Here is a 26,514-nt window from a genome sequence, read left to right as displayed (position 1 = left end):
TGAAGTATAGTTGATTTATAATATTATGTTAGTCTCAGATGTACAGCAAAGTATTCAGTTATATATATTTTTCAGATTATTTTCCATTACAAATTATTATAATATACTGCATATAGTTCCCTGTGCTACATAGTAAATCCTTATTTACTCTTGTTTATTGCTTATCTATTTTATGTGGGTTTTTTGTTTTTAATATTTGTTAAATGCTAGCTAAGGGGAAGGAGAGATCCCTATGATAGCCTAATACAGCTAGGGATAGAGATTGTTTAAGCCAAACCCTTTATTACATTGTGGCTTGAACTTTGATTATGATAATGTCAGGAACTGATTCTAATAATGGAACTGATTTTTTTTTAGTAATGGCTTTATTGAGCTACAGTTTACATACCATACAATTAAAGTGTACAATTTAGTGATTTTTAGTATATTCACAGTTATGCAACTATCACCACAGTCTAATTTTAGAACATTTTCATCACCTCAGAAACCCTGTGTGCATTAGCAGTCACTCCCCACTTCCCCCTCAGGCCTAGGCACTGACTTTATCTGTAAGGATTTGCCTTTTCTGGATATTTGGGGTCTTTTTGTGACTGGTTTCTTTGACTTAGCAGGAACTGATTCTTAATAATAGCAAATATTTAAGTGCTCTTATTATAAGCTAAGCATGTTTATGCATTAATTCATTGAATCCTTACAATAACCCTATGAAGTAAATACTCTTATCCAAGTATGCAGATAAAGAAACTGAGGCACAGAGAAGTATAAGTAACTTGTCTAATGTCACAGAGCTGGAAAGTGGTTGAGCCAGGTTTCAAATCAAGCCTGTATTCTTTTTTTTTTTTTTTTTTTTTTTTTTTTGCGGTACACGGGCCTCTCACTGCTGTGGCCTCTCCCACTGCGGAGCACAGGCTCCGGACGCACAGGCTCAGCAGCCATGGCTCGCCGGCCCAGCTGCTCCGCGGCATGTGGGATCCTCCCGGACCGGGGCACGAACCCGCGTCCCCTGCATCGGCAGGCGGACCCCCAACCACTGCGCCACCAGGGAAGCCCAAGCCTGTATTCTTAATCATGATCCCAGTGTTGCCCCCCAAATTGTAGTTCCTGATGTGCGTTTCAGAAGATAACTGGTTTTATTGTCAAAGATTTTTTAGTACCAGAAGGTTCAGAGCGTGGCCCAGCTATTTACTGGGTTTGAAAGTGAAAGTGTTTCACTTAAATGCTCTTACAGATGTCTGACTTCCTCCTTGTATTCCAGGATGGCCCAGCTACCATTCTCACTTCTGTGAAGAAGAAAGTGAAGAACGTGGGGATTTTTCTAAAGGTAGGAAGAAGATAAATGAGTGGTGTAGGAAGTTTGATACAGTGAGGAAGATAAACAATATTGGCTAAAATAATTAAGACCTGAATTTCTGATTATGATTTTTTTTTCCCCCATAGAATGAGGATGAGGAAGAAGAGGAAGAGGAGAAAGATGAGGCTGAGGACCTGTTGGGAAGAGGTTCCCGAGCAGCATTACTTACAGAAAGAACACGAGTAAGCTTACTGTATTAAGTTTACTGTATTACTTTGATGGTTCACAGGTTTTGATAACTTGGGTTTTCCCTTCTCTAGAATGAGATGACTGCGGAAGAAAAGCGAAGAGCACATCAAAAAGAACTGGCAGCTCAACTCAACGAGGAAGCAAAGAGGCGACTGACTGAACAGAAGGGGGAACAGCAGATTCAGAAGTAAGAGTCTGCATGGAGTAGTAAGATTGTTTTAGGGTTATATGTGACGTGCAGACATTTCTCAAAAACATTTTATTCCCACTCCAGAGCTCGTAAATCTAATGTGTCCTATAAAAACCCGTCTTTGATGCCTAAGGAACCACATATTCGGGAAATGAAGATCTATATTGATAAGAAATACGAGACTGTAATAATGCCTGTGTTTGGCATTGCGACGCCTTTTCACATTGCCACAATAAAGGTACTAACTTTGAATCAAGCTCCATCCAAACAGTGTCTTAAAATAGATGACTCTCCGGCTTATCATAGATGACGGTCCTGTCTGCATTGTCTCTCACACTCTGCTCCTTCTGACTCTACCTTTCCCGCATTACTCACTTTCCCCCTCTCCCTCATCTCCTGCTGTCATTTTCCTTCCTTTCCAGTTTGCACTTTGGAGAAAGTTAAATGATCTAGTCTAGAAACATAATTTGCCTATTTCTCTTTGAACTTTGAGAATTTTTTAACTGTTTGCATAAATGTGGCACAGAGAAAGAACTTTGAGAACTCAGTGATTCTTTTGGAAACACACATTTGGTCATATAAAAAAAATAGGCTAAATATGTAGTTTATTAGTTTTAGATGAAGGATTACAAGCTAGGTTTAGCAGCTTGTAACTACTAACTTAATTTTAGCATCTCTATAGCTACTGATCTTTATCTAGGAAAGAAATCTGTTTGTTTATTTTGCTAATGCTTTTCCTTTCTTTGAACAGAATATAAGTATGTCTGTGGAAGGAGATTATACTTACTTGCGAATCAACTTCTATTGCCCAGGCAGTGCTCTGGGCAGGAATGAGGGCAACATCTTTCCTAACCCAGAAGCCACCTTTGTCAAGGAAATGTGAGTTCCCAGGAAAACAACCATCCCCAAATGCCTGTTGGCAGAAGTGCCACCTCAGAAACATTTCGTTCTCTGTGCTGTGTTCTCCCCCATTCTAGTGAATGGCAGCGCCTTCCTCAGTAGCACTTGATTAGGTTCACCTTGCTAACTTTTTACTGTTTTGCGGATGGAACCTAATTTAAATCCTTGTGAAGATATTCTATCCTCACTATATACATATTTGATGATAAAATCTCAAATGTGTGCCACATTGGAGTCTATTCGTTCTCTTTTTTTTTTTTAATTATTTATTTATTTTTATCTGTGTTGGATCTTCATTTCTGTGCAAGGGCTTTCTCTAGTTGCAGCGAGCGGGGGCCATTCTTCATCGCAGTGCACGGGCCTCTCTTGTTGCAGAGCACAGGCTCCAGACGCGCAGGCTCAGTAGTTGTGGCTCACGGGCCCAGTTGCTCCGTGGCATGTGGGATCTTCCCAGACCAGGGCTCGAACCCGTGTCCCCTTCACTGGCAGGCAGATTCTCAACCACTGCACCACCAGGGAAGCCCCTGGAGTCTATTCATTCTTGAGGTGGAATAGGATAATTGGGGAAGTTTATGCTGGATTTGAAATATATGTGTGTTTCCCCCACCCAATGGATTAGTCATTTATAATATTCTCTGTTTAAGAGAGAAGAAAGGGAGGTTTTTTCAGCTTTCCAGACATTGTTTCACCATTCAGTAGTATCTTTTTCTCCTGAAAGATATTAAACCAGTTATAAAACATAATAATGAGTGCAGGTTACCTGGCATAATAAAGAAATTCACATAAGTGCTTCCCCTTTTCTGCAGTACATACCGAGCTTCAAATATGAAGGCACCTGGAGAACAGACAGTACCAGCCTTGAACCTTCAGAATGCTTTCCGAATTATAAAAGAAGTGCAGAAGCGTTACAAGACTCGGGAAGCAGAAGAAAAAGAGAAGGAGGTGAACCTGAACACCAACAACCACCTTTGTGCAAAAGGACACATGTGGGTTTTGGGGACATGGAAAGATACGTGAAAATTCACATTGATTTTCATTCTGCCTAGGGCATTGTGAAACAAGACTCACTGGTGATCAATCTAAACCGGAGTAATCCCAAACTGAAAGATCTGTACATTCGCCCGAATATTGCCCAAAAGAGGATGCAAGGCTCACTGGAGGCCCATGTCAATGGTATGGATGATCTCTCATGTGCCTGGGCTTTGTCTTCAGGGGCACATTTGTAGGAATGACAGATCAGATAATATAGTAGGACAAGGAAGTGCTTGGAGGAATCTACTTTGACATCGCTGTATGGCCAGAAGGAAAGGAAAGCTCTGTACCTTATTGGCATTTCCTCTGACCCTGTTCAAATCAGCCAGAAGAGATTCAGTATCTTCTGGCCTAACCTGATGATGTTCCTTGATACTTAGCTGCTTCCTTTCTTCCCCCCCAGGTTTTCGCTTCACGTCTGTCCGAGGAGACAAAGTGGATATTCTATACAATAACATCAAGCATGCTTTGTTCCAGCCGTGTGATGGGGAAATGATTATTGTCTTGCACTTTCACCTCAAGGTATATCTTTTTATCAGCCAGCTGTGAGCCTCTTCGGCAAGGTCTTTCTATCTCCCTCTTTCCCTTGAAATAGTGATGAAAAATAGCACCTATCACATAAGATCATCAGGAAGATTGAATCAAATAATGCTTATAAAGTCCACAGTCCCTGACATCTAGAAGGTGCTAAGCGTGTTTGTTCCTTTGGTGTGATACATAATGACCTCCGAAAGGTATAAGGTCTTCTCCAAATTCCTGTTTCTGAAATAGAAAATTTTTGCTTTAGACAATTTATTACCAGCATAATCTTTTAAAAATTTATACTCTTTCATGTTCCCAGATGTCATTATTGATGATGACACCAGGGATGGTTTAACTGTTTTTACATAAATGCTGTGGTTTCCAGTATAGATGTTTTAATATTTTCATGTTTTGTTGTTATCTTGCTTGTCTGTTGTGTAGACTTCTTTGTGGAAGAAGTCTTATAACTTCTCTCTTGTTCTTTCTGCTTCGTGCCCTCAGAATGCCATCATGTTTGGGAAGAAGCGGCACACAGATGTGCAGTTCTACACAGAAGTGGGGGAGATCACCACAGACTTGGGGAAACATCAGCATATGCATGACCGAGATGACCTCTATGCTGAGCAGGTGAAATTTGGTTTTGCAGGGGAGTGAGGTAGGATGCAGTCCAGTGATCTGAGTTCAGTAATTGTTATATTTTATAAACAACACCTGAAACTATCTGCAGAACTTTCTCAAGTATCCGCTGGCATGGTGTAGTGCTATGGCTTATGGATTAGACTTAAGTTGCAGGCTCAGCTCTCCAGTTAATGTTATGGTGACCTGAAATAAAGTATCTGTGCTAGTATCATAGTTATCAGAATTAAGGACTACAAAAGCACTTCATGCTTTTTGAAGGGATTACTATTAACAAGTAAAGTCATAACTATAGTTAATTCGTAATTGTTTCTTCTGCAGATGGAACGAGAAATGAGGCACAAACTGAAAACAGCCTTTAAAAATTTCATTGAGAAAGTAGAGGCTCTAACTAAGGAGGAACTGGAATTTGAAGTGCCTTTTAGGGACTTGGGGTAATGTATCTCCTTCTCTTTTTGGCCTTTAGAAAAATTAGTTATTCTTCCTTTAATAATAATTTAACATGATATATCATGTCCTTTTTCCTATGGATATCCATTCCTTCTTGGAAATATTTAAGGGCTGGGGTGAATGGCTAAGACTGAGAGGCTCCCTCTGGAAATGAGTTTCCAGCAAGCATGCTGGAGTTGTGTTTGGAATGGGAAAAGGAAAGAAGCCTCTTGTGGCAGCAGCAGTTTCTCTTGCAATGAGCCCCATCTTAGGTGAGTTTCTTGCTGTCTTTCAGATTCAATGGCGCTCCCTATAGGAGTACCTGCCTCCTCCAGCCCACTAGTAGTGCGCTGGTAAATGCTACAGAGTGGGTGAGTATTTCTGACCTCTTTTTAGGAAAACAAGTGTTAGAGAAGAGAAAGCAAGAGGGTAGACATTTTGAAAACTAGGTCCTTATTTCTTTGGATTTTCATTTTTGATACTTATCTTAGATATAAAACTTACTGAACAAATGATTCTTTAAAAGTCTCTTTAGTTTTTATCCTTGTGTTTTTTGTTTTTTGTTTTTTGTTTTTTTGCGGTACGCGGGCCTCTCACTATTGTGGCCTCTCCTGTTGCGGAGCACAGGTTCCGGACGCGCAGGCTCAGCGGCCACGGCTCACGGGCCCAGCCGCTCCGCGGCATGTGGGATCTTCCCGCACTGGGGCACGAACCTGTGTCCCCTGCATCGGCAGGCGGACTCTCAACCACTGCACCACCAGGGAAGCCCAAGTCTCTTTAGTTTTTAAAGATAGTTTCTTTACATAATTTCCTTAAATGTATTCTCCTTGAGGAAAGATTTTGATCTTGCAGATCCTTTCGCTGGGGCTTCTTGGTATCTTGTATTTAGTCTTTGCCCCAAAAAACAAACAAAAAAACAGTTTAGTTATCCTTTGTGTAGTGATTTTTAGATCCTGAAAGTGTTTGAAAATGCTGGTGCTTTGTGGGAAGTATTTTTCTGAAAATAATCCTGTTCTTTCCTGACAGCCACCTTTTGTGGTGACGTTGGATGAAGTGGAGCTGATTCACTTTGAGCGAGTCCAGTTTCACCTGAAGAACTTTGACATGGTAATCGTCTACAAGGACTACAGCAAGAAAGTGACAATGATCAATGCCATTCCTGTTGCCTCTCTTGACCCCATCAAGGAATGGTTGAAGTAAGTAGACCTGCCAGCAATCTCCCTCTTAGCCCATGAGCATTGTACCATAGAATATGAGTGTGGTATGTCATACATAAAATCTGCTGGTGTACTTAGAGAAACTGCCTTTGGGTTGTTATCAACCAGGACTCGAAAATTTGGGATCTGTTAGACATAGAGCCACTTTTTCCTGAATACCTAACAGTAGTTTATGGATATAGGAAAATCAAAATCTGAGATCTTTTTTTATTCTACTTGATGGATATATAAAAAGATCTATACACATGTGTAACTATTTACAAAAAGTGGGGGATATTTCTTTCTGGTTCTCTATTTTTACTAAAAGATGAGAGAATATATTTTTATTTTAGCCTTTGACATTCATATACTCACTGCAGCTAAAAGAATTCCTCATAGAAGTACCGGAACCCCAATAAAAAGGGAGACATCACTACATAGGTAAAGGGTGAGTCATGTGTAGCCATGAGTGTAGACTGCTCTGCCCTCCTTCCCCCTCCACTTACCTGTGAAGGGGAGGCACTGTAAATATAAATCTCCTCTTAAGAAATGGGTTGAGGGCTTCCCTGGTGGCGCAGTGGTTGAGAGTTCGCCTGCCGACGCAGGGGACACGGGTTCGTGCCCCGGTCCAGGAGGATCCCACATGCCGCGGAGCAGCTGGGCCCGTGGGCCATGGCCGCTGAGCCTGCGCGTCCGGAGCCTGTGCTCCGCAACGGGAGAGGCCACGGCAGTGAGAGGCCCGCATACCGCAAGAGAAAAAAAAAAAAAAAGAAAAAGAAATGGGTTGAGAGAGCTTAGAAATAGACTTTGAGAAAGATACAAATTTATAGTTAATATGAGGATTTTCCTAAGAAACGTATGCAGGTAAGTGATATGGTATCACAAATATTTATTAAATTTGTATGACTTTTTAAGATCAGCTTTATTGAGGTACAATTTACATGTAATAAAATTCATCAGTTTAAGTATTATGATTTGATGTATTTCAACAAATGTGTACAGTCTTGTATCTACCATCATAATCAGGATATAGAATATTTCCTTTACTCACAGAAGTTCCTCATACCCCTTTATAATAGTCAGTCCCCTCCCTTCAACCGTCACTGGTTTCTGCCACTGTGTATTTTGCTTCATCTAGCATTTCACATAAATGGAATTGTACAAGTATGTAATCTGTATCTTTCATCCTTCACTTGGCATAATGCTCTTGAAATTGATTCAAGTTGTTCTGCACATCATTACTATATTCCTTTTTATTACTGAATAGTATTCCACTGTATGGAGAGTCCATACTCTATTTACCCATCTACCAGTTAATAGACATTTGAGTTGTTACCCATTGGGGGTCTTATGAAGAGCTGTTATAAATGTTATGTACAGGTCTTTGTATGGACATACGTTTTCATTTCTCTTGGATAAATGACCTAAGAGTGGGATTGCTGTGTCATATGTTTTATGGTTAAGTGTATGTTTAACTTGATGAGAAGCTACCAAATCCTTTGCCAGAGTGGCTGGAAAACCTGCAGCATGTGAGAGTTATAGTTGCTCCACATCCTCACCAATACTTGGTGTTGTCAGTTTTTTCCGTATTAGCCATTGTGGTGGGTGGCTGTCTCATTGTGGTTTCAGTTTGCATTTCCAAGATTACTGATGATTTTTAGCATCTTTTCTTATGCTTATGTGTCATTCTGTACTTTTAATAAAGTATATTCATGTTTTTTGCCCATGTTAAAAATCACATTGCTTGTCTTATTACTGAGTTTTAAGAATTTTTTAGGCTAGATACAAGTCCCTCATCGAATATAGGGTTTGCATATGTTTTCTTCCAGTAGTTTCTATGCCTTCTCATTTTCTTAAGGTGTCTTTTAAAGACCAAGAGTGTGAATTTTTCATGAAATATGTTTGATCAACTTTTTTTCTCTTGTAATTTCTGCTCTTTATGTCTTATCTAATAAATTTTGCCTAACCCAAAGTCATAAAAATTTTCTGTTCTCTTCTAGAGTTCCATAGATTTAAGTCTTACATTTAGGTCTGTGATCCATTTTGAGTTAATTTTTTTTACTGTGGTGTAAGAATCAAGATTCATACTTTGCATCTATGTAGCCAATTATTCTAGTTATCATTTGTTGGAAAGGTTATCCCTTACCCATTGAACTACCTTGGCATCTTTGTTTAAAAAAAAAAAGTATGTAGGAGAGGGTCTAATTCTGTATTGTATTCTGTTCCATTGGTTTATGTGTCCTTACACTGATACTGTACTGTCGTGAATATTGTAGCTTTATAGTAAATCCTGAAATCAGGTGGTGTAAGTCTTCCCATCTAGCTCCTTTTCAAAGTTGGCTATTATTATTTTGGCTATTCTACATAAATTCTAGAATTAACTTGTATCTTTCAACAAACTGGTTTATTTTGTCTAAGTTTATCAATTCTAGTATTTGTGCAATCATATATCCCCTTTCATTCCTAATATTGATAATGTCCTCTTTTTGTTAGTCAGTCTGGTTAGAGGTTTATCGACTTTTTTTTTCCCCCATCATTATGAAATGTCTTATTTCTGGTAACATTTCTTGTTTTGAAATCTACACAGTGTGATATTAGTATAGACTTCTAGCTTTATTTTGGTTAGAGTTTGTATGGTGTCTTTTTTTCTGTCCTTATACTTTTAACTTACATTACTTTATATTTAAAGTGATTTACTTGGAGACACCATATATTTGGGTCTTACTTTTTTTTTTTTTTTTTTTGGTACGTGGGCCTCTTACTGTTGTGGCCTCTCCTGTTGTGGAGCACAGGCTCCGGACGCGCAGGCTCAGTGGCCATGGCTCATGGGCCCAGCCACTCCACGGCATGTGGGATCTTCCCGGACCGGGGCACGAACCCGTGTCCCCTGCATCGGCAGGCAGACTCTCAACCACTGCGCCACCAGGGAAGCCCCAGGGTCTTACTTTTTTTAATCCATTCTGAGAATGTCTACCTTTTAATGGGATTGCTAAAAACAGGCCATTTACATTTAATATAATTATTAGCATGGCTGGGTTTAAATCTGCCATCCTTTTTTTCTTTTCTTTTTTTTTTTTTTTTTTTTAAAGAAGGTCAATTTATCTACCTACCTACCTACTTGCTTTGGGTCTTAGTTGCTGCACTCCGGATCTTCATTGCAGCATCTTCGTTGCGGCATGCGGGACTTTTGTTGCAGCACGTGGGCTTCTCTTTAGTTGTGGTGCACGGGCTCAGTAGTTGTGGCATGCAGGCTCAATAGTTGTAGTGCACTGGCTTAGTTGCTCCATGGCATGTGGGATCTTAGTTCCCTGACCAGGGATCAAACCTGCATCCCCTGCATTGGAAGGCGGATTCTTAACCACTGGACCACCAGTAAATGTACCATCTTGCTATTTGTTTTCCCATCTGTTCTTGTTGCTTTTCTCTTTTTATGCCTTCTTTTAGATTAATTTTATGATTTTTTTTTTTTGATGACCAATTTTAAAGTCTTTATTGAACTTGTTACAATATTGCTTCTGTTTTATGTTTTGGGTTTTTGGCTGCAAGGCATGTGGGGTCTTAGCTCCCTGACCAGGTATGGAACCCATACCTCCTGCATTGGAAGGTGAAGTCTTAACCAATGGACCGCCAGGGAAGTCCCTAGCTTAATTTTATGATTCTTTATGATTATCTTCCTAGTTCGCTGATTAGCTCTACACATCTTTGTTTTACTTTTATAATGATTACTGTAAGGTTTACATATACATCTTTAACTTATCACAGTCTGCATTCAGATAATATACCACATCTGTTAGAAGGTTGTTATGCTTCCATTTCTCTTCTTCTATCCTTTCTGCTATTATTAATCATCCATTTTACTTCTGATATACTGTGAATTCCACAATTTGTTATTTTAGCTTCTAAACAGCTATCCTTTAATTTACAAAATGAGTAGGGGAAAGTCTTTTATATTTACTCACATATTTACCATTCCTGATGCTGTTCATTCCATTGTGTAGTTCCACGGGGATTTTTTAGTCCTGTACTGCTTTTTATGCATTGTTTGAAAACTGTTGTTCCATATTTTGTTTGGTTTTCTGGTTGTTCAAGGTGAAAACGTAAATCTAGTCCTTGTCACTCCCATCATGGCTAGAAGCGGAAGTTTCAGTGTTTATGATTGTGCCCATAATGGCTTGATGCTATCTCAGACAGGTTTTATGCTGAAGGTTTCTTGTTGTGGTCCTTACTATTACTGTTTTTTGGTTTTCTTTTCTCTTCTTTCCCACCCACTTTGATTCTGTGCTCCTCAGTAGACGTGAATAAATGTCATTTGAGCATTTCTTAACACAAGGCACTTTAAATACTAAGAAAAGGTGATCTCTTGTGAGGGCTAGTGCTCTGGGAGACCAGACATCAGATGTTTGGGTACGTTGTGGTGGCACAGTGCAAAGAATACCTGCTCCCAAGTATGCAAAGGGTATCTGCTCTTTAGAGATGCTAGTGACCAAGATGACACAGGATGTTCTCACAAAGTATAGAGGATTGATTTTGACTTTATAATGTTATTTTTCCCAGTTCTTGTGACCTAAAGTACACAGAAGGAGTACAGTCCCTCAACTGGACTAAAATTATGAAGACCATTGTTGATGACCCTGAGGGCTTCTTTGAACAAGGTGGCTGGTCTTTCCTGGAACCTGAGGGTGAGGTGCGTGAGTGTGGGGTTTCTTTTCTGGTACATAGTGTTGCCCATTACCATTTGGGCGGTTAGGAGAATGCCATATAAGTAGTACGTAAGGGACCAGATCAAACGGGAGAAGCTCTGAATACAACTTGGTATTGTTGTTTCTCCAAGTTAGTTTTACAGGTAAATGATAAATTAATTGGGCATTGGTAGCCACTGACAAGTTTTGAGATTACAAAAACTGTTCCTTCAAAGAATTTCTTAGTATTGGGAGAAAATTCTTCAGGTTATCTTGCAAAAATTGTTTTCTAAAAAATGGCCCTCCGGGCTTCCCTGATGGCGCAGTGGTTGAGAGTCCGCCTGCCGATGCAGGGGACGCGGGTTCGTGCCCCGGTCCGGGAGGATCCCACGTGCCGCGGAGCGGCTGGGCCCGTGAGCCATGGCCGCTGGGCCTGCGCGTCCGGAGCCTGTGCTCCACAATGGGAGAGGCCACAATGGTGAGAGGCCCGCGTACCACAAAAAACACACACACACACACACACACAAAATTGCCCTCCTACCTCTGCATAGTGCATTATTACCAAGAGTATGTCTGTGGTTAATTTTTCTGGGTGAAGAAGGATGAAGTGACCCTTTAAGAAGTATGAATGAGGGTCTTCCCTGGTGGCGCAGTGGTTGAGAGTCCGCCTGCCAGTGCAGGGGACGCGGGTTCGTGCCCTGGTCCGGGAGGATCCCACATGCCGCGGAGCGGCTGGGCCTGTGAGCCATGGCCGCTGAGCCTGCATGTCCGGAGCCTGTGCTCCACAACGGGAGAGGCCACAACAGTAAGAGGCCCGTGTACCACAAAAAAAAAAAAAAAAAATGAATGAGATATTTAGGGTATCTAATGATTGTACCTTATAGTAATTTTAATTAAGTCTTTTTATCTCTTGGTCACTCAGGGGTTTGGGTGTTTTTGTTTCATTTTTTCATGTAAAATAGAAATAATGCTGGTGTGCTAAGTGGGTTGAATTAATTCATTAAGTTAATAAAGTAAGTGTTTAAAAAAAAAAAGGAAAACACCCAGTGTATAGTATTATGCTCTCTAATTCACCAGGGGAGTGATGCTGAGGAAGGGGATTCTGAGTCTGAAATCGAAGATGAGACTTTTAATCCTTCAGAGGATGACTATGAAGAAGAGGAGGAGGACAGTGATGAAGATTATTCATCAGAAGCTGAAGAATCAGGTTAGTCTTCATAGGAAAAAGTGTTCATGACTTCTTAACCTAATGTCATTTCTGGAGGCTTTAAAAGGGAAAAATTTTATCATTCCATTTTCCATTCCTGTCTAATAAATAATGCTTAATCAATGTTATTCCAGATTATTCCAAGGAATCATTGGGCAGTGAAGAAGAGAGTGGAAAGGATTGGGATGAACTAGAGGAAGAAGCCCGAAAAGGTAGATTTGTTGTTGTTGTTTTATTTTTTTGAGGCACAGGTTTCAATATTTTGAGATATTTTTTGCCTAATAAGAGTAACATAAGAACAATATAAAACTGATGTGGAGCCACAGCTACAACTTCATTGACCAGAGAAGAAAATGAGGTCTGGAGTGTGTCCATACTCTCCAGGTGGCACAACTCTGCCGACTTGGATGCTTTTTTCATCTGCTCAACCCCCCGGTGGGCCCTTAGCCATGATAGTCTTGTAAGGCTCCAAAATTAGGCTGTTTGGTCTCCAAATCTAAGTCCTATAATAGTCTAGTTTTCTGGGCCTCTTCCAGGTTAGGAATGTTTTTGTAGTACTAGTTTTAATTACTCTGAAACCAAATGCCAAATGTAAATGAAAGATGAAAAGGAAAGTACTGTACTGTATCCCAAGCATTGTGATAAGTCCTTTGCATAGATTACCTTTAATCCTAAAACAGTTTTCCATTTTATAAATAAACCAAGGCTCAGAAAGGTTAAGTACTTGCCCAAGATGATACAACTAGTAAGCAGCTGAGTAAAGATTAAAACTGACTCCAGAGTACCTTCTCTGTATTATTTCATGCTGTGTGCAACAGTGTTAGATACCTAAAGTTAACCTCTAGCTAACTAGTGCCACGTTCTTCTGTTTAGCCGACCGTGAAAGTCGCTATGAGGAGGAAGAGGAACAGAGTCGCAGTATGAGCCGGAAGAGGAAGGCATCTGTGCACAGTTCAGGCCGAGGCGCTAACCGAGGTTCCAGACACAGCTCTGCGCCTCCCAAGAAAAAGAGGAAGTAACTTCGGAACTTTGGCCCTCAGCTCCATTCTTCCTTCAGCCAATCCCTGAAAATTTTACATGACATAGAAACTGTATTTTTCCTTTTTTTCTTTTGAAGTTTTGCCATTTGTGTTTATGGGTTTAGGGGGCCATTTGTGCGGACCAATCTACTTGGGGAATTCCAGGCCCACCAGGACACGTGCCAATGGCCCCATCCAGATGGCAAGGGAGGAGGTGTTCTTGAAGAAGGGCAGAGGCTTCCGCTGTTAATAAATACCGTTTCGTTCCTCTCTCTTCCTGTCACCTTCTGCCAGGACATCGTTGGCTTCTGACATCTTATTCTTTGATGTCTCAAAGCCGTATTTCCAAGACATTGGTACAAGGTGACCCTTAACTACCTGTACCATGGTTCTTGACCAGCAGATTCAATCCTCCATCCTACCCTACTGCCATGATCTTCCTCACATCTCTTTAAGTTCCATCTTTGCAGTACTCAAGAAAAGGTTCTTGGAATTTGCTAATGGTGTAAACCATACAACTTGAGCTAGTGAGTCTTATCAGGCTGGTACCTCCATCTGAGTTCTGCTTTCTTGCCTCATGCAGATTCTGAGGTATTTCTGCTGCCTTGGAAGACATAAGAAGCAGTGATACTCCCTGGCTTGGTTTCATCTTTACAAATTCACACATGGTACAATGGTAGAAGCAGAATTACCACTGTTTTTTTTTTCTGATATATGAGGAAAAATGGCTGTGTGTCATGTACTGCTTCTAGTGAAAATCTAGAAGGAGGCTCAAAGGAGTCAACATTTAGATCTGGAAGGGATAAGTCATGCCTTGGGCCTAGAATACCCTGACGAGAAAAGAGAAGAGGAAGAGAGGCCACATCTACAACACAGCCTCTCGTCACTGCTGCTCCTTGTTTTTACTTGTCTCGCATTGTCCTGTATTTATCACAATTTCTGTTGAACAGCTTTTTAAGTATTTGGGGAGTTTATCTTGCCATCCTCTCCCTCCTGGTTCTCTCTGCACCCACCTGTCCCACTGCAGTTCCTTCTGTGTTCTGTGACTTTAAGAGAAGAGGGGGGGAGGGGTCTCGGATTTTGTTTGTTTGTTTGTTATTTTCTCCTTAGCAGTAGGACTTGATATTTTCAATTTTGGAAGAACTAAGAGATAATAAACTGTGGGGTTTTTTTGTTGTTGTTGTTTTGTTTTTGTAAATTCACCTTCTGTGACAGTTCTTTTGCAGTTTCTGAAAGCAAGCCTGCTTCTCGCCTGGAAAAGTGCTAAGCCATTAGATAATAATTCCCTTTATCCAGCTAATATCTCAGAAAGAAACTTTCATCATTCTAAGCTTTCATCATTAGCTTGAGACATCATAGTAAACCAAATTCATGGTAGAACAAGTTACTTTATAAGAGACTTTTTACTATGGTTCCCTCAGGGTTTAGAATGGAATAGCACTTGTCCCATCACAGAAACAAATCTTCAGTCATCTCCTTGTAAATAGCATGGAGGGCGGCAGCAGCTTGAAGGGACACCTTCAGCCTTCCTATGGGGTTAGCCTGATCTTCAGGGCTCACAACTGTTGGGAAAGGAAAAAGAAACATGTCAGACAGCAGTGTCATTCATTGAAAAACGAACACTTAAATACCTGGCATTTTCCACATTAAGTGCCGGGGATACTAAAGTTATACCTCATATTTTAGTGGGACTTAATCTGGTGGAAGACTATGGAAAACACACAGTCATTACAGTATAGTATGGTAGGTGCTGTGATGAAAACTCTAGGTGCTTTGGGAACACATAGAAGTGGCACCAATCCAGAATGGAGAATCGGAAAAGGTTTTCTGGAGAAAATCCATTAGTCTTCAAAAAGTAAAAGATATTCCAAGCACATAGAGCATGTGCCAAGATAGGAGGACAAGTTTGGAAAACTGTAAGAAATGGCAGAAATGAAGCTGTATTGATAAGCAGGAGCCAGAGCACAACAAGCCATTTGTCTTGTAAGGAATGTGGTTCTAACTGAAGGGATTAGAAATTACAGTTTTTTATTTGGGTTCTAGAAAAGTGAGTCCATTCTTTGGGGAATATATTCCAAGGGGGCACAAGTAGATCAGGGAAGGTAGTCATGAGGCTGTTGAGTAATTCAGGAGAGAAAAGGGTTCTGAAATTTAACAGAGGAGGTGGGGACAGATTCAGAACACTTAAGAGGTAAAATTAATAGGATTTTATGATTGAAATGTTGGGAGTGAAGAGGTTAGAATCAAGCATGACCATTCTGGGTGGGTAAGAGGAAACAAGGTACACAGTTTTCAGAACAGAGTCAATAAGGGCGGAGAGAAAGTCTGATGTTTAAATTTGAATGAAATCAAAACAATGTGTCTTTTCAAAATTTCCATGTCTCAAACACTGGAGATTCATAATAGATTCTAGTTGTCAGGAGGTATGTGGGCTAAGATACACAACTGATTACATTCATACTTGATCTAGAAAGAAATATAGCTGTAGGGATTTCAATCCAGATTGTCTCATCAACTTTGTAGTGGTAATTATGTATTAAAGGTAAAACAAAATGTTTTCACTATTAGGATGATTTCCTTAGACATAAGTGGAACTGAGGAGCACAGAAACGTATCACTCACTGTCTAGCTCTTGCTCTCGGATGTCTCTTCCCGATTCCAGGATCTGCCACAGTTCCAGATATGCGTAGCCTACTTCTTGACATTCTTTCTTTTCCTCATCCATAGGCTCACTTACCACTGTAAACTTTAAACTAAAGGGGGGGAAAAATCCATTTAACTCAGTACTGCTGATACCCTTAGGCTTAAAAAAAAAAAAAAAAAAGGATAAAAGTAACCATAAATTACACATTGTATTCCCTGAATCACTTCTCCCTTTCCTCCATTTTACAAGACTACAACAGCAAGAGACTGAGAAGTCGTTTTAATTTAAAGTAACAGGTCTGGAAGGAACTAAGACTTGAGGTAAAGTAGTTGATCAAGTTGTCTCAACCGTTGAGATATAATTCCTTTTAAGATGGTTTACAGTTTTGCTGAAAGATTTGAAATGGGCAGTGGAGGTGTTGAACAAAAACCAAGATTGTGGAAGTTAGAAGAGGTTTTACATTTCTAAATCAAAGTGTTATACCAAGCCTGAGCAGAGTAAAGGAAACAGAAGGAATACAGAATTGCAAAATGAATATAAAAAGTGTATGCCTTAGAGTTATAAGTCTTGGAAGATGATACTGTAAAGAACACAGCACAGCTCCTCCTAAGCAGTGAGCAGTTAACAGCAATTACAGGGCCCACCTCATACCAAAATCCACCAATGCTCAAGTCCCTTATATAAAATGGTGTAGGATTTGCATATAGAATATACTTTAAATCACCTCTAGATTACTTATAATACCTAATACAGTGTAAATGCTATATAAATAGTTGTAAATACAATGTAAATGTTACATAAATAGTTGCTGGTACATGGCAAAGTTAAATTTTGCTTTTTGGAACTTCCTAGAATTGTTTTTTCAAATATTTTTCATCCACCATTAGTTGAATCCATGGATGTGGGGGGAACCTGCAGATACAGAAGGCTGACTATTATTACCTTGACTTAGTCTAGCAAAGAATGATATTGAATTCCAGAAAGTGATACCTATTAACTTTTTTGAGGTAAAGTTTACATAACATAAATTTACTATTTTAACCATTGTAAGGTGTACAATTCAATGTTTCTTAGTATAATCACAATGTTGTGCAACCATCACCACTATCTAATTTCAGATCACTTTCATCACCACAAAAAGAAATCTATACCCATTAAGCAGTCACTCCCCACTCTTCTCTCCCTCAGTCCTAGTGACCACTAATCTACTTTCTGTCTCTCTGGATTTGTCTCTTCTGGACATTTCATACTCCTATTAATTTTTAAAAAGCTAACATTGGTGGCTAATAGAAAGTGCTAAGGGAGCAAGAATAGGACCAAAAATTAAAGCGTTTTAAATCACAGCTAAACACGATTAAGCTGAGAAGAAGAAATCCCGAAAGTGATGCATTCAGTCATTAAGCAATATTCGTTTGTGATTATGTTTCTGTATCCGTACTGAGAACTTCAACAAAGCAAAGTGATAATACTGACTCCTCCACCCATTTTCCCAGGAAACGTATGGTAACTCACATCACCACATCACGTGCACAATAGCAAGTGCTTTAGGTAAACTATATTATTTCAGTATCATCCTCACTGGAGCCTTCAAATTAAGTAATACCTCAAACATCACAGAGCTAGCAAGTGGAAGAGTCAGGATTCAGAACCAAGTCTGTGTGATTACAAAGGCAATGTTCTATCTGCTATATCATACAGGCAAAAAGAAAATCAAAGGTAAAATCAATTGAAATCAAATTGAGTAGAAGATCACAAAAAGAAAAGAAAAAGATTACCCCTGTAAAGGAATAAAGGAAGAGAGAGTTGTAGGAATGCTGAGAGGAGAAAAGAAAAAGCTAAATTTAACATTAATGCAAAAGAGAAACGACCAAATCTCTTTCCATTTCCAAAAGTTACCAGTAAGCTTATATCTGTCTAAGTCCACCGTGATACTGAAGTCAGATTCACGGTTTATTTCAACTGGCTCCTTTTTCAGTCCTTCTTAGGACTAACTGGAGACAAAGTAAATGCAAATTAAATAAATTTATTGGGGTGTTAGAAAAGTAATGGATTAGAACACCAGTCCCATACTACTTCTTACCCACACACACGAAAAGGAGGTAGGGTTGCCAGATTTTGCCAAAAACAAAAGAAAACCCAGATGTCCACTTAAATTTGATTTTCAAAATTCAGCTAAATGAGAAATTTTTTAGTCTATATATATATCCCAGGCATTTCATCTGGAACCTCTAAAAGGAGGGCTCCTCAGATTATATGAATAATGACAATTGGCTTTCCTAAAACTTAGAGTAGACCTAGAATTTACTTCAAAGTATTCCTGTTAGAAAAATCATTCTTAAGTCAAAAATAAAATTGTTATTATAAAGGCATAATATTCGGTAAGCTAGCAATGGTGTGGTACTATGTTTGAGAGAAATGAATCAAATTATCCTAGAGTGTCAAGGCGTTTTGTCCTTTCCGTAGGGGGCACTAAGTATTCAAGTAAATTGCTGCCTCAAAAAAAAAAAGCGCTTATCAGGGGCTGGCATGGGTGAGAAATGAACTAATCCTGTGAGATGATATAATTTATCAGGTAGTTAGTCACAAACATAAATTAGACTCAAGTAGATGGGAGATTCATTAGGAGTATATTAATATGAAAGAAGTTATTAAAATATTCCATATCACCACAAAGCCAAATTCCAACTCCTAAATTCCTGTGTGACGTCTCCTGTCTTTCAAAGTGGGAAGCAGATGCTTACTGTCCTTGCTCAGGATCTTGTCCAGTCAACATGGCGAACAGAAACTGCCTTCGGTCTTTTTGCTCCACTGGGTCCAGGTCTATCACTGTATTAAGGGTTAAGTGGGAAAAAAGCAAAGAATCATATACTGCTGCTATTTGGGCACTAAAACTTTCATAAATGGTATGTGTAAAACATTGATATAAAGCAGACATTGGCAAAATTGGGCCCATGAGCCAGCTACCTGTTTTCATAAAGTTTTGTTGAACACAGCCATCTGTTTACATACTATCTGTGGTGGCTTTCCAACTACAATGATAGAGTTGAAGAGTTGTGACAGAGACTGGCCCACAAAGCCTAAAACGTTTACTATGTGGCCCTTTAAGAAAATGCTTCGACCACTGATAGATATAAAGGAAGCCTTACACTCTGTGTTGGAAGCTGTCCTGCCAAATTCCAGGATGAACGTGCTCCCACCACTGCCCAATTGGAAGAATTCTAGGACACTGATTTTTTTTTTTTAAGGCCGCCTAGAGATTTGGGTTTTGAGGTAGGTTCAACTCAAGGTCTCAACATCCATTCCCCTCTTCCTCTTCATTTCTACATGGGACTGTTGCAGACAAATAAATTAGCCTATGTTTTCCAGCCTCTATTTTAGCTAGGTTTGGCCACATGATTGAGTTCTGCCCACCATGGTGTGTGAAACTGGGAGGTAGCCTTCCTTTCTGCAGCTGCTATTAAGGACCGTGAGGCATCTGAAAGGATGGAAGACAGGCATGAGGGGGACAGGAAGGCAAGATGGGAGTTTGGATCCCTGATCCTGATCACATGGCCTCAGCCCTGTACTGCCCACCCTTGAGCTCACTTTACACAAGTGAGGGAAAAACTTCTATCTCCTATGATGTAAAGAAAGGATATACTTTTTTAAAGGGTTGGGGGGGGGTGAGTTGGGGGTGGGGAATAGAGAACAAGAAACAGTTTTTAGAAATTTAAAATAAATACCTAGTCAATGACTGGAAGATAAAATTAAGGAAATCACCCCCTCCAAAAAAAGAAAGAAAGAAAAAAACAGAGGTAGAATTATAGGAGAAAAGTGATAAAATTAGAGGATCAATTTGGAAGATCCAAAATTCTACTAAGAAAATGAGAAAATGTAGGGGGAAAACGTTATCAAAGAAATGCAATAAAATTTCCCAGAACTAAAAGCCACGAGCTTCCAGATTTAAAGAGCCCACTGAATGGCCGGAACAATTAAAGAAAATATATGCACATTATTCTGAAATTTAAGAACACTAAAAATGAAGAAAAAATGTTAAAGTCCTCTGGGGAGGTAGAGGGTAGTCTTCATACAAGTGTTAGACTCCAGGCCTGGACCTAAAGACCATGGACCAACTGCTTTGACATTCTGGATGAAAAATGTTTTCAACATACATTTTTATACGTGGTCTAATTATCAATCAAATATATGGGCAGGGCTTCCCTGGTGGCGCAGTGGTGGAGCGTCCGTTTGCCGATGCAGGGGACACGGGTTTGTGCCCCGGTCTGGGAGGATCCCACATGCCGTGGAGCGGCTGGGCCCGTGAGCCATGGCCGCTGGGCCTGCGCGTCCAGAGCCTGTGCTCCGCAACGGGAGAGGCCACAGCAGTGAGAGGCCCGCGTACCACAAAAAAAAAAAAAAAAAAAAAAAAGAAATATATGGGCAGAATTTTCATGCATGACTATCTCAAAATATTTACTTCCAGTGTACTCCTTCTTTAAAAGCTACTAGAAAATACGATCCATTAAAATATAATAAATCAGAGGGTGACACATGACCCAGGAGATAAAAAATCCAGTAAAAAATAGAATTAAATTAAACTCTCCAAATGGCAGCAGTGGGATAATAGCTCAACAGTGTGCTAAAGAGGAACAAGAAGATAAAGAGAGATCTTCAGGAAAAAAAAAAAAAGATAAATTATTTGACAGGTTTGATTATTTGAAAATTTAAAAGGCTTCTGGAGGATGTAGAAAGAATCCCAACAGGTATAATGAAAATAAAGCAAATGAAAAATTGAGACAAACAAAATATAAACAAGAAAGAGACTATAATCATGGTGTACAACTTGGCCCTGCAAGACTGTTTACACGTCCATAATAATAGAAACAATTACGATTAATTAAAAATTAAGTTTAGGGCTTCCCTAGTGGCACAGTGGTTGAGAGTCTGCCTGCTGATGCGGGGAACATGGGTTCGTGCCCCGGTCCAGGAAGATCCCACATGCCGCGGAGCAGCTGGGCCCCTGAGCCATGGCCGCTGAGCCTGCGCGTCCGGAGCTTGTGCTCCGCAACAGGAGAAGCCGCAGCGGTGAGAGGCCCGTGTACCGCAAAAAAAAAAAAAAAATTAAGTTTAAATTATGATCCAACTATATGGGAGCACGGTGTGATACAAGAGAGATAAGTTTTATTTGCCAAGATAGGAAGTCAACAGATAATGTCTGAATCAGGAATGAATTAGTGAATCAGGAAGTTGCAATAGAATCATTTCTCAGAAACATGGGGTTAAATAAAAAAAGAAATAGCAGAAAAAGTGAAAAGTGGTGTGGTGGACTGAGGGGGGTAGTCAGGGAGAGGTGAGGGGGAATGATCTGCAGAGAAAGAGTGGAGCAAAGGACTACTTTATTTTAATCAAAAATCTTTTTAAGCCTATTTGATATTTTAAAACCATATGCATATATTACTTTGATAAATAAAAGAAAATAAAACAGTAGGGTCCACTCCAACAGAAGTCCAGAGTAGTTCAGACCCCTCAGACTAAATGACTGTCCGCCTCCTCTCCTGGCTGTTCACCAGGGATGCCTCACCCTTGCTAAAGTGGAAGTGGATCTCTTCTCCTGCTCTCGGTTTCCTCAGGGACACTGGAGTCTCTGTCTCCGACAAGGGTAGATCGTAGAACTTGTATTCCACGTACACCTGTTTCACATTCTCATCACACATCACTTCAGCCTCTGGGTGGAATGCCAGGGAGATGATTTCAATGCACATCTTTTCTGAACCCTGACAAGGAAAACATTCATTTCCTATAGGTTAGAGATGCCAGTGTTTATACTCCATCTAATTAACATACTACTCTCTAGGGATCAATCACAGGCATATTCCACCTAACATATTACTCCTTGAGAATCAATTTATAGGTACCTTAAACTGGCACCAAGAGACCACCTGACTGAACTGCCACCACTAACCATGGGTAATTTGTAAAGAGAATCCAGTTCCTCTACCTCCCAGTCCAGTGAATCAATTCTCCAGATCAGCCTTTCTCAGCCATCACCACATACAGAAAGAATCAAGAAACTTTCTGAACAGATCGTTTTCTTAAACTTTCTCCATGAAAACCAATCCATCTTTTTCCTGCAGTTAGGTCCTAAGAGACCTGTCAACTGAGCAGTTGTTTTAGCCACTAAAGCAAAGAGCTTCCCAGTGCTCCCTGTGTCCCAACTGACCCACCACCAAGTACATGACATGGAGCAGGCCATTAGACTACCCTGACCTCTCACGGCAACTCCAGTTCTTTGAGCTCTGCTTCAGAGTTGCTGCTACAGCCGCCATCCCCTCCTTTCACGTCCCTGTGTCCACTTTCACATTAGGGATACCAGGAGGAGGGCTGACATCATGATAGTTTCAAGAAATAAACTGAGGTCAACATTAAGTCCCCCACCTTGTACAGTGTAGCAGCAAGTCAGTGTCGTGACACTAGTAAGGAGTCAGTCCAGGGAGGGCCTATAACCACAGTTCTCCCTTTCATCTGTGAGTGCCCTCAGGGCTGCTTCTCTCCTCCAGGTCACCAGGCCAATGTCCTCACTTCTCCAAATCTGCCCCCCACCACCCATCTTTTCTTCTCTTAGGAAGCAAGCAGAGCTCCTGTGCCTTCTCCTAGGAAGTCCAGTGGGCAATATTTCTCAACAAATCTGCATCAAAATAATCTGGGTGCTTCTTAAAAATAAAGACATTTGGGCTTCCCTGGTGGCGCAGTGGTTGAGAGCCCGCCTGCCGATGCAGGGGACACGGGTTCGTGCCCTGGTCCGGGAGGATCCCACATGCCGCAGAGTGGCTGGGCCCATGAGCCATGGCCACTGGGCCATGTCTGGAGCCTGTGCTCTGCAATGGGGGAAGCCGCAACAGTGAGAGGCCCACGTACCGCAAAAAAAACCCCACAAACTGCCCCCCCGAAAAAAAACACAGTGTTTTCCAAAATGTGAATTTTGACATTTATGGGTCAGCTTAGTGGGATTCACTAGTTAATTAATTAATTAATTTATTTATTGGCTGTGCTGCGCAGCTTGTGGAATCTTAGTTCCCCAACCGGCAAATGAACCTGGGCCCTCAGCAGTGAAAGTGCGGAGTCCTAACCACTGGACTGCTAGGGAATTCTTTTTTTTTTTTTTTTTGAGATGAAATAATAAAATAGGATAGGATGGAATGGAATGGAATAGGAGAGAAAATATGACAGTGCTTGGCAAATGATAAAGGTAAGCCTTGTTTCTTGAAACTTAGATATGATTATACTGAGCACAATGTAGAAACATATTTCTTACAGCGATTGTCATTAAAAAAAAAAGTGTAAAAGCCAATCATATCACATTGTCTGGGTAGCTCCTGGCAATCTATGTTTAACTTTTAAATACGTAGGTATAATTTACATACAGTAAAATGCAAAACCTTGGGTATGCAGTTGAGACAAATGTATACAAGTGTGTAATCAACACCCTATTTAAGAAGACATTTCCATCACCCTAGAAAGTTCTCTTATGCTGCTGTTGCAATTAACTTTAAGTTGCAAACCCTATGCTGTAGTCTCAATAAAAGTTAAGCAGAATTTCTCACAGTGTGTCTGAGGAAGGTGTTTTAAAAATGAATGGTTCTGTGAGAAAATAAATTTTGGAAAATCAAGATTAACAAAGCTATCAGCTTTCTTTAACTGGACTTAAAGACTTTAATATGCTAATACACATTGGAGCACTTATAGAGGATGATACAGAGGTAGTTTTTTCCAAATATATTTGACTACACAATCCTTTTTCACCCCCTGGACCATGGCTGGGTTTAATTTTCCATGGAACACACTTTGCAAAACCCTGAGGTCTGGGAAAATAAGAGAAAGGTGTTTGTAGTCATTTAAGTGCCTGAATGATGCCCCTTATCAAAACAAACAAACAAACAAACAAACAAACAAACGTCTATGCTTAATGGGGATGAACATTTATAGTTAAAAGAAAAAAAAAGAAGAACTACCAGACTAGTGACTTTCAAACTGTAAGATTCAGCATATGTGTATCTGTATATGTATATATATATATAAAAAATCACTTATATAAATGTTCCCTGAAACAATGCTTAACCTTACTATATGTAATACAGACTATTATTTTGTATTCAATTCTATCTCAGTTCATTCCCCACTAAGGGATGCCAACTCACAGTTGGAAAACATTGCACCACAGTTATGCTATATGACATGATAGCCATTAGCCACATGTGGCTATTGAGCACTTGAAATGTGGCTAATCTGAATTGGGATGTGCTGTCAGTGTAAAATTCACACAGGATTTTGAAGACTTTGCATTAAAAAAATATAAGATACCTCAATTTTTGTATATTGATTTCATGTTGAAATGATAATGCCTTGGATATATTACATTAAATAAAATACACTATTGAAATTAATTTTACTTGTTTCTTTTTACACTTTTAATGTGGAAACTAGAAAGTTTTAAATTACATTGGTGGCTCACATTATAATTCTGTTGGACAGCACTTCACAGACTGTAAGCTCCATGAGTTCTAGAACCACAAGTCTGTTTTGCTAACCCCTTTAGTCACAGCATCTAGCATAGCACTAATTTGTTTTGTTACCTCTCCATGTCGCCTAGATCTAAATTTTTAAAAATTACTTTTGACTCTTTCCCTCACAGTCACTCTCATTCCATTAAATTGAGGATGTTGGGGGGAAAGTGTTCATAACACTATGAGAGAAAAAGGTCACTACAGGATGAGAGTATAAATTAGTATAATTTGGGGGATGATAATGTAGTGGTATCCATCAAAATTTCAAGAGTACATTCCTTTTAAAATCAGCAGTTCCACTTCTAGGAATCTATCCCACAAAGACATTTGCCAAGAACACAAAGATACACATGAACAAGGGTGTTATACTGTGGCATTATTTTCCCCCCTTTTCCCTCTGTTATTGTAGATACCTGGTTGTACAGAAACAAAAGTGACAAGGTCCTGGTGTAGCCGGTCTGTACACATATCAGAGGACAAATTCTGCAATAGCTAGGTATGGTCATCAAACGTTTGCTCTTCTCAAGGCTCATTTGCAAAGTCTGGCTATGAAATTTTATGGTGGAATCTCCTCTCTTCCCCCGGCTTTACTGAGATATAACTGATATATAATGTTCCCTTGCTTTCCTGTACCTTAGATGAACCAAACTATTTTCTACCCCAGGGCTTTTACACTTGCCATCTCTGCCTGAGATAACTATCCCCCAGGGCTTCCCTTCTCATTCTTCAGATTTCAGTTGAAATGTCCTCTCCTCAGAGAAGTCTTTCCTTACCACCTTACCTAACTCAACCCCTCCCATTACTAACTATTATATCACCCTATTTGTTTTCTTTGTAGTATTTAGAATCAGCAAGTATCTAATTGTTTGTTCAGTGATTTATATCTGTTTGCACTCAGTAGAAAGTAAGATTCAAGAGGGAAGGGACCAAGTCTGTCTTATTCACCATTTTGTATCCACAGAGCCTGGCAAATAATAAGACAGGTAACTCCATAATTACTTGTTGAAGGAGCAAACAACTCACGTGGGTACTGTGAGGATTTAGTGAGTTAATGAATATCATGCACATAGCATAAAAGCTCAATCAGCATTGCCCACTGAGGTCTAAATAAAAGGTCATATTATTTTAATGGAATACTAATAAGCAGTTAAGCAGAATGAACTAGAAAAAACTAAATATATTGACATGGGTGGAATCCCAAAACATTACTGATTGAAAAATACTTGCCACTAAGAGCTGGTTCCTTGAAAAGATAAACAAAATAGATAAACATTGATGTAAACAGGACATCAAAATCACAACATGTAGGGGAGGGGAGTATAAAAATGTAGATCTTTAAGAATGTGTTTGAACTTGTATGACTATCTTGTAGTTTAAAGCAAGTATAGTTATGGGTCAAGATACTTGAAAAACAGGACAACCACAAATCAAAAACATACAATGGATTAAAAAAAAACAAGAAAGGAACTCAAGAGTATTACAGAAGAAAACAATCAAACCACAAACGGAAAAACAAAAAGAAGAAGAAATGAACAAAGAGAAACAAAATCAACTGGAAAACAAAGTTTTAAATGGCAATGAGTAAATACCTACCAATAATTACATTAAATATCAAAGGACTAAATCCACCAATCATAGAGTGGCAGGTTGGATTAAAAACAAAACAAAACAAAAAACCAAGAACCTACAATATGCTGCTTAGAAGAAACGCACATCAGGATGAAAGACACACACAGACTGAAAGTGAGAGGATGGAAAAAAGATTGCATGCAAATGGAAACAAGACAGTGGGGTTAGCGATACTCATATCAGACAAAACAAACTTTAAAACAAAGTCCAGGACTTCCCTCGTGGCTCAGTGGTTAAGAATCTGCCTGTCAATGCAGGGGACACAGGTTGTCCAGCCCTGGTCCAGGAAGATCCCACACGCTACGGAGCAATTAAGCCTGTGCACCACAACTACTGAGCCTACTCTCTAGA

At 39.8% G+C, this 26,514-nt stretch overlaps 2 protein-coding genes across 3 annotated transcripts in view; one reads left to right on the top strand and one right to left on the bottom strand.

The window, feature by feature from the left end:
- Positions 1–14,522, top strand: part of SUPT16H (SPT16 homolog, facilitates chromatin remodeling subunit) — a 35,199-nt gene extending 20,677 nt beyond the window's left edge. Inside the window, exons 11-26 of the mRNA XM_081229644.1 lie at positions 1,256–1,321; positions 1,438–1,533; positions 1,612–1,727; positions 1,815–1,968; positions 2,482–2,609; positions 3,437–3,572; positions 3,677–3,803; positions 4,066–4,184; positions 4,686–4,811; positions 5,142–5,254; positions 5,545–5,620; positions 6,276–6,445; positions 11,000–11,129; positions 12,202–12,331; positions 12,466–12,543; positions 13,205–14,522. Of these exons, the coding sequence (XP_081085770.1) occupies positions 1,256–1,321; positions 1,438–1,533; positions 1,612–1,727; positions 1,815–1,968; positions 2,482–2,609; positions 3,437–3,572; positions 3,677–3,803; positions 4,066–4,184; positions 4,686–4,811; positions 5,142–5,254; positions 5,545–5,620; positions 6,276–6,445; positions 11,000–11,129; positions 12,202–12,331; positions 12,466–12,543; positions 13,205–13,350 (1,911 nt within the window). The 3' untranslated portion in view covers positions 13,351–14,522. The remainder of the gene's footprint in view (positions 1–1,255; positions 1,322–1,437; positions 1,534–1,611; positions 1,728–1,814; positions 1,969–2,481; positions 2,610–3,436; positions 3,573–3,676; positions 3,804–4,065; positions 4,185–4,685; positions 4,812–5,141; positions 5,255–5,544; positions 5,621–6,275; positions 6,446–10,999; positions 11,130–12,201; positions 12,332–12,465; positions 12,544–13,204) is intronic.
- Positions 14,093–26,514, bottom strand: part of RPGRIP1 (RPGR interacting protein 1) — a 72,396-nt gene continuing 59,974 nt past the window's right edge. For both annotated transcript variants that reach the window (XM_081229646.1, XM_081229647.1), the window contains 4 exons: positions 21,555–21,747; positions 18,736–18,820; positions 15,973–16,103; positions 14,093–14,912 (listed from right to left, as the gene is read on the bottom strand). In XM_081229646.1, the coding sequence (XP_081085772.1) occupies positions 14,800–14,912; positions 15,973–16,103; positions 18,736–18,820; positions 21,555–21,747 (522 nt within the window). In that variant the 3' untranslated portion in view covers positions 14,093–14,799. The remainder of the gene's footprint in view (positions 14,913–15,972; positions 16,104–18,735; positions 18,821–21,554; positions 21,748–26,514) is intronic.

The sequence above is a fragment of the Mesoplodon bidens genome, assembly GCF_964165515.1.
Source record: "Mesoplodon bidens genome assembly, chromosome: 3".
NCBI classification, from domain to species: domain Eukaryota; kingdom Metazoa; phylum Chordata; class Mammalia; order Artiodactyla; family Ziphiidae; genus Mesoplodon; species Mesoplodon bidens.
This window is presented reverse-complemented; position numbering and strand designations above follow the sequence as displayed.